At 38.6% G+C, this 11135-nt stretch overlaps 1 protein-coding gene and 1 pseudogene across 4 annotated transcripts; one reads left to right on the forward strand and one right to left on the reverse strand.

Moving 5' to 3' along the window:
• The first annotated feature begins 429 nt into the window (after positions 1–429).
• Positions 430–5414, forward strand: LOC132184222 (uncharacterized). Of its 4 annotated transcripts, none has more exons than XM_059597772.1 (8): positions 430–778; positions 912–1059; positions 1206–1292; positions 1381–2064; positions 2544–2895; positions 3675–3756; positions 3905–3951; positions 4336–4394. In XM_059597772.1, the coding sequence occupies exons 1-8, from the start codon at positions 566–568 to the stop codon at positions 4385–4387; spliced, it is 1665 nt and encodes a 554-aa protein (XP_059453755.1). In that variant the 5' UTR covers positions 430–565; the 3' UTR covers positions 4388–4394. The 4 variants fall into 4 exon arrangements, with proteins under 4 accessions (XP_059453755.1, XP_059453756.1, XP_059453754.1 ...); XM_059597773.1 differs by having other exon boundaries at positions 4084–4377; XM_059597771.1 differs by lacking the exon at positions 3905–3951 and adding an exon at positions 5105–5414 and having other exon boundaries at positions 437–778; positions 4384–4632.
• Positions 5415–6521: 1107 nt separating this feature from the next.
• LOC132185080 (triacylglycerol lipase OBL1-like) overlaps positions 6522–11135 on the reverse strand; it is a 12373-nt pseudogene continuing 7759 nt past the window's right edge.

Consider the following 11135-nt stretch of genomic DNA (forward strand, 5'->3'; position numbering starts at 1 on the left):
CTTTTTAATATGAGTTATCTTTTGGTGACACCATACATTCTTTTAAGGAAAAGTTGCCTCTACTTTTATTCAAACCTCTTTTAGGCGTAAATTGTTTAATTACCCTCTTTTATTTACCTCTCTATGGTCAAAATTTACTTCCTAGAGCCTAGACATATCATCATGATGTTCTGCCATCATTTGTACGGCATTGAAAAGAAGAAATTTCCAATAAAAAAGAAAAAGAACTCAAAAGTCGTTCTTACCCCCGGTTGCAAGAACCCGAAATAGGAAATCCCAGGGACCGTACTGACATTCCATTTCAGTCAAGTATAAGGTGCATTGGTGAATGGTAATAAAGCACTTGATGAAGAAAACAAAAAACTCCCATGATTAATAGCGCCAAAAGAATTTGGATGAAAAGCCAAGAATTTGAAAATCCCTAATCAACTTTCTTAGTGCTAATCAATTTTTTTTAATCACTTGTTGTTGGGCACGATTAACGAATTCCCTCTTATACCCGCCATTCACACAGATTCTCAGCTCTCTCTTTCTCTCTCTCTGTGTCTCTCTCGTGACATTGACGATGCCAGAGATGGGGGGGTTTCAGGACCAGACGACATCCACGTCGTCGAGAGGTCCAGGCGTGGGACCTCGCGATGCGAGCCCTGACTCCGTCATATTCACCCTCGAATCCAACTTCGGCAGCCTCTTCTCCTCTGCTTCCGCTAGCGTCGACCGTTGCTCTTTTGCATCCGATGCTCACGATCACGACTCCATCGCCTCTGAAATCTCTCTAGTAATGCCCACTCCAACTCACCTATTTGAACTTGATTTCGCCGAGTTTCATGCTTTTTTTACTTTTTTGTTTCTGCGTGAGTCAATTTGGTTCGTCGGGTTCGAAGCGTTTGAAATCTGTGATTTTGATGCAGAATTTGGCAGGACCTGAGCAGCATGGTGATCATCGAGAGAGCTCGAGTGGTCCAGATCCGGATTCAGATCCAAACAAACCCACAGTTTACTGCAATAACTCTAACAGCAAGCACAGTCGTTTCTCCAGAAAAGGAGACAAACCAAAAGGTGACCTTCCATTCTATTTCTTTGCTCTTTTGAACAGAGAAAAAGCAGAAAAAAAAAGTTTGAAAAAGAACGAAGGAAACGACGCCGCCTTTAAAATTCAAATTCCAGTAACAAGCACTCTCACTGTTTCCTTGTACTATCCGCAGTTCAAAAGGAAGACAGCGACGCAGAGTTTGAAGACGAAACTCCGGCCTTAGACTCTGCCAGGAGCTCCTTCTCTCTAGCTCTCAAAGGTACCTTCTACAAGCTGCAACTAAAAGCTTTTGCTTGGTTTATTCGAGGAGTTGATTTGTACAAGTTCTCTTTCGATTCTCTACATAGAATGCCAGGACCGGAGATCCAGATCTGAAGCTCTGTCCAATAATCCAGAGAGGCGAAGACCCGCGTCGTTGGATCTGAACAATGCTACCGCCTCCTCGTCCTCCTCGCCGCGCTTGGCAACCATGAAGAAAAGTTCGGCGGTTTCGTCTCGCAGGTCCGGGACGTTTCCGAGTCCCGGGACACCGAATTATCGGCAAGCGGGAATCGGAGGGCAGAAGGGTTGGAGCTCGGAGCGAGTACCGTCGCATGCGAGCGCCAACCGGAGGCAGGCGGTGAACTCGGCCTTGCTGCCTTTCAACAACGGAAGGTCGACGTTGCCGTCGAAATGGGAAGACGCGGAGAGGTGGATTTTCAGTCCGGTTTCGGGAGACGGTGGTGCGAGGCCTTCGGTCCAGCAACCGCAGAGGCGACCCAAGTCCAAGAGTGGGCCGCTGGGGCAGCCTGGGATTGCATATTACTCGCTGTATTCGCCGGCGATGCCGATGTTTGATGTGGGGAATGTGGGGAATTTCGTCGCTCATTCTCCGTTTTCGGCTGGTGTTATAGCGGCAGATGGGTTGGCGATGCGTTGTAGTGGCAATGGTGGAGGCTTTGCTGGGCGGACGGAGCCTTGCATGGCCCGTTCGGTTAGTGTGCATGGGTACTCTGAGAGGCCGAGCCAGTCATCATTGCCTGGATCCCAAGGTACTACTAGATTAGCTCCATTGAGCCTTGCTTTCTTGGATTAGAGTTAGACTTTGCATGCTTTTCAGACTTCATTAGTTTACTATCATTCATGGATGTCATTGTCAGAGTGAAGGAGAAAAGAACTGATTGAGCCAACAACTGAATGTGGATGTCAGTTCATTTTTACTTGGGTTTTAGTTAATTCGATAGGTCTTTTGCATTTTGCAATCTCAACATTGCTTCAGCAGTTTTTATGCTTATGCTTATTGGAGAAGGTTGATTAGGATTCTCATTAGATCTAAAATAGTAGATAAGTATTTCAATGTGGGTAAAAAAGCCACATTTGAACAATCTTGAGATTAAATGTGTCTACTAATAAAAAAAAAAAAAAAAAAAGTGTCTTTACCTGCAAAGACGGGGAACTTTAATGAAATTGTTAAACTTGTTGGGTTTTTACATATCTGATCTTGCCTGTTGCCCTTGGTAAAAATAAACAGATGAAAAGCTTGATGGGATCAAGGATGCACGCAACGACATATCTCGAGATGTTTCAAGAAGGGACATGGCAACCCAAATGAGCCCAGAAAATAGCGCTCACTCGTCTCCCCAAAGGAGGCTTTCTTTCTCTGCCTCCACTCCCTCCGCCCTGCCTATTGTGGAGTTGCAGAATGTCCCATCCTCTAAATTGGAAGTTAGGGATGTGCAGGTAGATGAACGTGTCAATGTCACTAGGTGGTCCAAAAAACATAGAGCTCGATTCCCTGCGAAGGGCTCAGAGAATGTTGATAACTGGAAAAAGAAAGACAGAGATGCTCAATCTTCAGATTGGGATGTAAAGAGCGTTTCCAAGTATGAATATTTGACTATGTTTTTTACTTACGTTTTCTTCATTTTGTCAGGCCATCTAATGTGAACATGATGGACACCTTATAAGCAAACGGGATCATTAAAACTTAGTTAAGAAAAATGTCAGAGATATCAGATAGTGCAAGTCTTTCTTAAACATTATGAGATCCCCTAACAAGAAATCTTTAAGTTACCGTTGGTTTTAATATTGTCCCATAGTTCATCCACGTGGGGGTGAAATAAAAGGCAGGATGTGTGATTTTGCAACACTGGCATTATAAACTTTTGGATATATCTTGCTATGAAACAGCTGGGAGACAAAGGATACTTTAAATTGTCCTGAGCTTCAGATGGCTAATTGCTTAAATAGAGTGGTGAACAGATCTTTAATGAGTTAGCTTTTATATAAGTAATTTAATTTCTCTCAGGGAGTTGAGCTATTACCTTTGAATTCAAACAAGTTTCCCAAATGTAAATCAGTTCCAGGTGACAGCAATGGATTGGTTAGTTTAGTTTAGTGAATATCATGGAATTCATGTCAATTCGGTCAGGTACCAGGTCTAATCCCCTCCCCCTCCCCCCTCCCCCGCGCGACTGTCATAACAACATCCAATTTCCTGCCCAAAGATATTTAAGGCCACCGATTCTATAATTTATTAGCCTTAACTATTAGTTTTGGCCATAGTATTAGACCAGAAGATAAATCTCACCAAGTGCCAGCTATGAAACACTGCAGAAACTTATCTATTCAATATTAATGTGTCAATGTCTTCAATTTCCAGGTTGAAAAGAGAGGAAGCCAAAATCAGTGCATGGGAGAACCTGCAGAAGGCAAAAGCTGAGGCAGCAATACGCAAACTAGAGGTTATTTTTTAATGAATTGTTATATATCTGTTGAAACATGTACCCAATAATCAACCCTTGGTGCAGAGAGATGTTGCCTTTATTCTTCTTTTGCCTATGTGATTAGATTATATTCTTTCCTTGAATTTGTCACTTTGGTCCAATTTAGGATGATTTTAGTGTCGGTGCCAAGATATCACAACATATGAATTCCAGGTTAGCCAAATTTTCTTTCATTTCAGTTTAATAGTGGGAACATAACATGTCTCGCTCTTGAAAATCTTAAGAAACAGCTTAGTTGAAATGTGAAATTTTGCTAGAGTGATTTTTGCATTTAAATAATAGCAGGAGATTGGGGGATTATGGGAAAGGGGTGGGCTAGGCTCCATTCAGCCCAGCCTTTGGACTGAAAGTTGGAGGAAATAGGATTATAGAATTCTTTAACATGAACAAGTTATCTATTCACGAGATTTCTATCCCTCTACCCCTGGTGGGCATATGGGCCAAAGGAAAGATGATAAAAGTAGATAAGAATCTCTCTCTCTCTCTCTCTCTTCTTACAGCAACATTGTTAAACATGCATTATATGTTTGTGTTCAGAGGCATAGGCATTTGGTACTATGTCCCTCACTTGGACATTTATTTCAGATGAAGCTGGAAAAGAAGAGATCATCATCCATGGATAAGATAATGAACAAGCTGAGATTGGCTCAGAAGAGAGCTCAAGACATGAGGAGCTCAGTGTTGGCCAATCCAGCCCATCAAGTTACCGGGACTTCCCATAAGGCTCTATCATTCCGCAGACGTCAGATAAGCTCTTTGAGCGGTTGTTTCACATGCCATGCTTTTTAATGTCTCATCCAGCCATCTATTACTCGGCTTAACCAATACTAGCAGGTAACTTCTCTGTAAAATTCTCTCTCTGGTCCAGAATTTGATCCCTTGAATAATTTTTCATGTTATTGTCCTTTCCAGTGTACAATTGACAGCCACAGCTTTACTAGTTAGATAGGAGAGAGTGCTTAGTACGCACCCATATTACTTTTATGTAATTTTGTTAGCTGAAATGCATCTGAACGTTGCAATTGGAAATGGATTTGAAGCACAGTTTGGTCCTCCAAAATTACCAAAATTGGTTTCAGAAGTATGGAATGTGCCATGTGTCTATAATTTGGCATGATCTTGCATGAAAGACTGCTATTTATAATGATGGAAGTCTATCTCTGTACATTGTTCTATGTTTCCTTATGTATGTACTATGCTCTAATTCTGGCCAGGTTAAAGTAGAATGGAAAATGGAGTGCAAGAGCATGATTGGATGGTGTACAGAGACAAATATTATTTTGACACTTATTTGGTGTCGATGCAGAGTCTGGTGGACTAAAGCACCAGGACTTCCAGCTAGGTACCTGATAAGAAGTGAAGACTCCAGTCACCCCATTCTTGGGGATTCCATGGTTTATAACGCATATATGTATGTAAATCAGCCTTCATATTTTTTGTTTCTTTTTTCCTTTTGGAGGTTTCCTTTTCACCAAGACACCTTGGCCCAGAAATGGAGATACCAAGTATCTAGTTGAGCTATATTTTTGTTGAAACTTGGAGATGACAAGATTATGTTCACTCTGTGCATTATTATGATTGATATAATAATTTTTGAAAGTTTTCCATTTACTAAATTTATGGGCAATGTTGCTGTGGTGTACTTATTGTAATTTAGGAATCATGTGTTTTTGAAGTATCTGTAAACCAGCACAGAAATGAGACATATCCCTATTTTCTGGAACTAGTATTGTATCTGAAAACTGACAAAGCTGCATAATTTAATTAGGTGTCTGACAAAATTATGCAGCTTTGTCAGTTTTCAGATACAATACTAATTCCAGAATTCTTCATTTCTTGAGTTGCAGGTACAGTGATGTGTGATCTCTATTACCATTCTTACAATCAAGGCCTAGATTTATTAGTTAATATTGGCTATAGTTACATAGATGTCGGTAGAATCAATTTTATACCTAATCTTGATTCTTGAACCTTAAATAAGAGCTATTTACAGCTCCCAGAAAGCAGGCAGTAATTAAAAAAATGTAAGGTGCCTTGGTGGAGGAAGTACAAAAAAAAAAGGGATAAATGGTAAATTGGTTCATGTGGTTTGGAGTTTTGACAAATATATTGGGGTTAAAAAAGTGATTAAAATACTCTTTTAAGTAAGCAGAAGAAAAGAAGAAAAAAAAAAAAAAAAAAAAAGAAAAAAAGTCCTCACCGTTTGAAAAGTTGACAAAATCTGTTAATGTTATAGATATATATATACAACGGATTCTGTAGCTTGCACCTCTTTCATTCTCTGTAACAGTGACCCACAATTGAATATCCAACGGCTTCACTAAAAAAATCTTCCTTCTACTATTGGTCTTCAAGAAATCCAAAATTTTCAATAAATTTTATTTTATTTTTTTTCAGGTTTGAATTTGAGATATGATTTATTGACTTTTGATCTATTGATAATTTTAAAAGTTACATCACATTTGGGATGATTCTAAGAGAACTTTAAGAAGACTTATAATATTACTCCCAACGACAACGCCCGTTTATAAACTTAATTAACATAATTTCATTAACTTACCTAACATGGCAATGCCCATTATTGAATTACCCAAAATAATTGAGGACAACGCCTAACACATCGACTCTTGAAAATTAAAATAAACATAAATTAAAATTTAATAAGGCTAAATAAAATTACAGAACACAACTAAGTCTTGCCATTGCCCATCAACTTGCTATATTTAGAAACGAATAATCTGTATGGCACTTCCATATCTAGCTTCGAGAGGTAAGATTCCCAATTGGCCGGTAGCGTTAACATAATTTTGAGGGCAATGTGCTTGTGTACCGGGAAATACCAGTCCAACAACCCTAAGGATTCTCATTAACCGGCTTTCCTTGTACTCCTGACCCCTTGTATGTGGGATTACAAAACTCCGCAACAGCTCCCAAACTGAGTTTACATGCTTCGGTATTTCCCATACTAATGAGAAACGGTTCTTGTTCGGCTCCTTCGATAGAACTTGCATGGATCAAGTACTCCAATCAAGAGAGGGAGAGGAGCGTATTTGAACTCTTAAAACAAGTGGTGATTTAAAGAAAGAGAGAAAGAATACGGACCTCTCCTTTATAGAGGCAGCTATTGTAGTAGAGGCAGGGCTCCCAGTGGTTATACAAGAGAATTTCATTATCATAAGGGATCCTAGGCATCATGTCTGTTGGGTTATGTTTTGGCTCATTCGGTTTGCATGTAAAGTTGGTGAAAATGAAACATCTCAAAGTGTCCAGAAAAATTGATTTTAGAAGGGCCGGTCCGGACAGCCAGAAGCCAGGTCCGGACCTGATTTCCAGAAACAATTTTATGAAGAGGTCCGGACCACCAGAAGCAGGGTCCAGACCCCATTTCCAGAAACTGTCGTTTGAAGGATGGGTCCGGACCGCCAGAAGCTGGGTCCGGACCCCATTTCCCGAAAGTTCATTTTATGAGGCATGTCCAGACCTCAGATCTGCAGGGTCCGGACCTGGCTGACTTATTAGGGTTATTTTCTATTTAAACACGATTTTGCTACATTTACAAGTACGTATTTTATTGAGCAAATATCTGGGTGCTTAGAGAGAGAGAATTCGTTCTAGATTATTGTTGAAGAGAAAATACGTGAAGCCAATCGGAGTTCCGGTGAAAGGAAATCTTTTAGAAGAATCGTGCCAGATGTTCTGGAAAGGGCTACTGAGGTAGAAGTCAAGTGGGTCACTTGTCGTGTGCAAGGAAGAGTCAAAGGTTTTGTTATTCTTCTTGTATTCCTTATTCTTCTATATAGTGAATTGATTTCCTGGGTTTGGCTGCCCCGGAGAGGTTTTACATTTAGAGAGTTCTCTAAATGGTTTCCTCTTCGTAACCAAATTTCTGTGTTCTTGATTGCATATTTCATATCAGTATTTGGTTGATTTTTTTAACTGCTAAGTTAGATCTGTTTTCTGGATATTTTCTGTAAAACTCCTAGACGTGTGAGTAGGTGATAATTGGAGTCGTTTTAGAATTTTCAATTGGTATCAGAGCGGGTTCACTCTGTCAAAGGATTAAATTCCTGAGTGTGATCCTATATACTTTCTAGATGTCCCAAACTCTTGATTGTTTTGATACTATTATGTCTTCTGATAAACAGTATTATTCTGATTATGATTCTGATAATGAAATTGATCTTCAGGAGACTTATAATTTGTTGTTTGTGAAATTCTCTGAGTTACAAGTTATTAATTCCAAGAATCTAAAGAAACTCAGAGAGGCTGAACATGATAAAGATGAGCTAATTGGTGAATTGAGTGATTCTCTTGATTTGTGTAAAACATTGAAATCTGAAAATCATGATCTTGCTAATAAAGTTGAGTCATTAGAGAATGAATTAAAGGAGTCCAAAACTCTATTGGAAAAATTCTCTAATGATAATCTTGACAAAATTTTGCATACCCAAAAATCTACTTGTGATAAACCTGAGATTGATTTTGACAAGATTATTGCTCATTCTTCTAACCTTGCTTCTTCTTCCAAGAAAGCTTTTGTTGAAACAGAAAACTTGGAAGAGCCATTGGATAAAGATAAGCTAGTTGCTGTTCACTCTTCAAGAAGAAGAGGAAAAGAAGTCTTAAAGAAAAAGAAGAAAACAACTACTGCGACCTCAAGAGGTAAGAAGGGTAAGAAAGGTAAGTACTCTCGTGTTGAGCACTTTTTACCTAGAAGCAACTCCAACTTTGTTTACCTTGCAAGGAACCAACCTTCTCAAAGGTTCATTCCTACATGCCACCATTGTGGGATTATTGGTCATATTAGACCAAATTGTTCTAAGTTGAAATCCCAAAGACCTTGGAATGAAAAGGTTGCTCCTAAGAAAGAAAAAGGTGGTGTAGAGTCATGTTTGTCTAGATCTAAGTATATGTATATCCCTCCTCATATGAGACAAGCTTCTCCGAAATTTGTCCATACCTGTCATCATAGTGGCAAAGTTGGTCATATTCGACCTAACTGTTTTAAGTTGAGACCTCGTGAGCATAAGAGTGAGAATTCATATTCTAGGAAAGGTTTTGAGGGGCTATGCATAATGATGAAAGGAGTGTTATCTAGGTTAGATGAGTTTGACAAGAGTCACAAATCTGTACCTAGGGTTAAGAAGGTTTGGGTTAGGAAGGTCGATACCATTCACCCATTGAGGGGGAGTGGTAGTGATCTCACCTAAATTTAGGTGAGTAAATAACATATCTAGGAATTGTTGTTTTGCTTATTTTTTAAAATCCTAGAGCATGTTGTTTTTCTTTACTTTGCATTTTTTTTTTTGTTTTTCGCTTTCTAGTTTATGCATTGCAATTTTTTTTTGTTACACTTTTTGTGTGAAGAGTGTATACATGTTTGTGTGGAGATTCTTGTTATAAGGCATATTCATAAAGGACTTTTCAAGAAATTCATTTGTTATGATCTTTGAAAGGCTTATAGATAAGATGTTGTGTGCGGACCACCAAGATTTTTGTCTACTTGCTAATCAAGTGTTCATGAATGTATAATGTCTTGTGAAGACCTAGAAGTAGTTATTAAACCTAATCATTATTTTGTAGTAGGACCTATAAGATGTGATGAAAGTTTAATGCTAAAGGACATTCATGTATTGCCTGTTGTAATCTCAACTCAAGCATGTTGTTTTTTTTTTTTCTTTATGCATTGTATTTTTGTTTGTTTTGCATTTGTTTTCGTTCATGTGCATTTCTTTTGTGAAAAATTTCAAAAAGACAAAAATATGTTACTTTGATTGTTTTTCTTTTCTTTCTTTTGTCTTATGCACCCACATAGTCCATTAATTTCTCATGTTGCTTTTTATGGATTTAATTCCTTGCGTCTTGGAATGTTCTTAATATGCATGAGATGAAAATTTGTGTCAATGGACTTGTGTTTGTGGTTACCTAAAGCTTGAGCTTATGTGGTACATTTTGCCTATGCTTTATCTTTTGTGCACATTTAAGCTTAAATTGAGGTTTTGTTTCACTTTATTTATGAGGTCTGTTAGGTAACCATATGAGGTTTTTGACTAGTCATATTTTTCAAATTGACCATATGCTAGTTGAACCTAGGGCTTAAAAATTCCTGCTTTCTCTTTTGTGATAAGCACCAAAAGTTTAAGGACACTTTCTCAAAGAGAAAAATAAACAAGATAGTGAAACAAATAAAATCAAAAGATCATATTCCAAAAGGAATTTATTTCACTGTGTCAAACTTGTGCAAAATGTATTACAAAGAGAAATGTATAGGATGAGAGTGGCTAGGCCCTAGTATGATAAGGTTTGACTTTTGATTTGATATACTTGTCAAAACCTCATGGTGGTGAAACTTTCTCCTCATTTTGTAAGTTGAAAATTTGTCTCTTTGGATAGCTTACACACACACTACACAAGCATGGGTTGAATGGAACATTTTTCTTTGCTTGGGTTAAGCAATATGAGTTTCTTGCCGTCTCTAGTCTCATGTATATTTTGCATATTTGGAGCATGTTTGGGATATTCGTTGTGCAACACGAGTCATTGATGTGTGTATCATGTGTGTTCATTTGACTTTTGAGGGGGAGAAACATGTTTTGTTTTGTTTTGTTTTTTTGTTTTTTGTTTTTTTTTTTTTGCTTCTTGTTGCTTATTGAATCATATGTTGAGGGGGAGTTTTTAATGATGTGTGTTCATGATCTTGCATTCTACGTCAATTTTTTTATCATGAGTTTTATTTCTGTACTCCTGTTCCACATATGCCTTGATGTATTTTGTGAAGTGTTTCAGGAAATATGAAGACCTTTTGTCCTTCTGAGACAAAAAGGGGGAGTTGATTTGATGTGTCATTTTCATGTAAAAATTGTTTTTGTCCCCGAATGGCCAAAAGGGGGAGTTTGTTGGGTTATGTTTTGGCTCATTCGGTTTGCATGTAAAGTTGGTGAAAATGAAGCATCTCAAAGTGTCCAGAAAAATTGATTTTAGAAGGGCCGGTCGGACAGCCAGAAGCCAGGTCCGGACCAAATTTTCAGAAACAATTTTATGAAGAGGTTCGGACCGCCAGAAGCAGGGTTCGGACCCCATTTCTAGAAACTGTCTTTTGAAGGAGGGGTCCGGACCACCAGAAGCAGGGTCCGGACCCCATTTCCAGAAAGTTCATTTTATGAGGCCTGTCCGGGCCTCAGATTTGCAGGGTCCGGACCTGGCTGACTTATTAGGGTTATTTTCTATTTAAACACGATTTTGCTACATTTATACGTACGTATTTTTGGAGAGCAAAATCAGAGAGCTTAGAGAGAGATATTGTTCTAGCTTATTTGAGAAGGGATTAAATACGTGAA

This window comes from Corylus avellana, chromosome ca6, assembly GCF_901000735.1.
Source record: "Corylus avellana chromosome ca6, CavTom2PMs-1.0".
In the NCBI taxonomy this organism is placed as follows: Eukaryota; Viridiplantae; Streptophyta; class Magnoliopsida; order Fagales; family Betulaceae; genus Corylus; species Corylus avellana.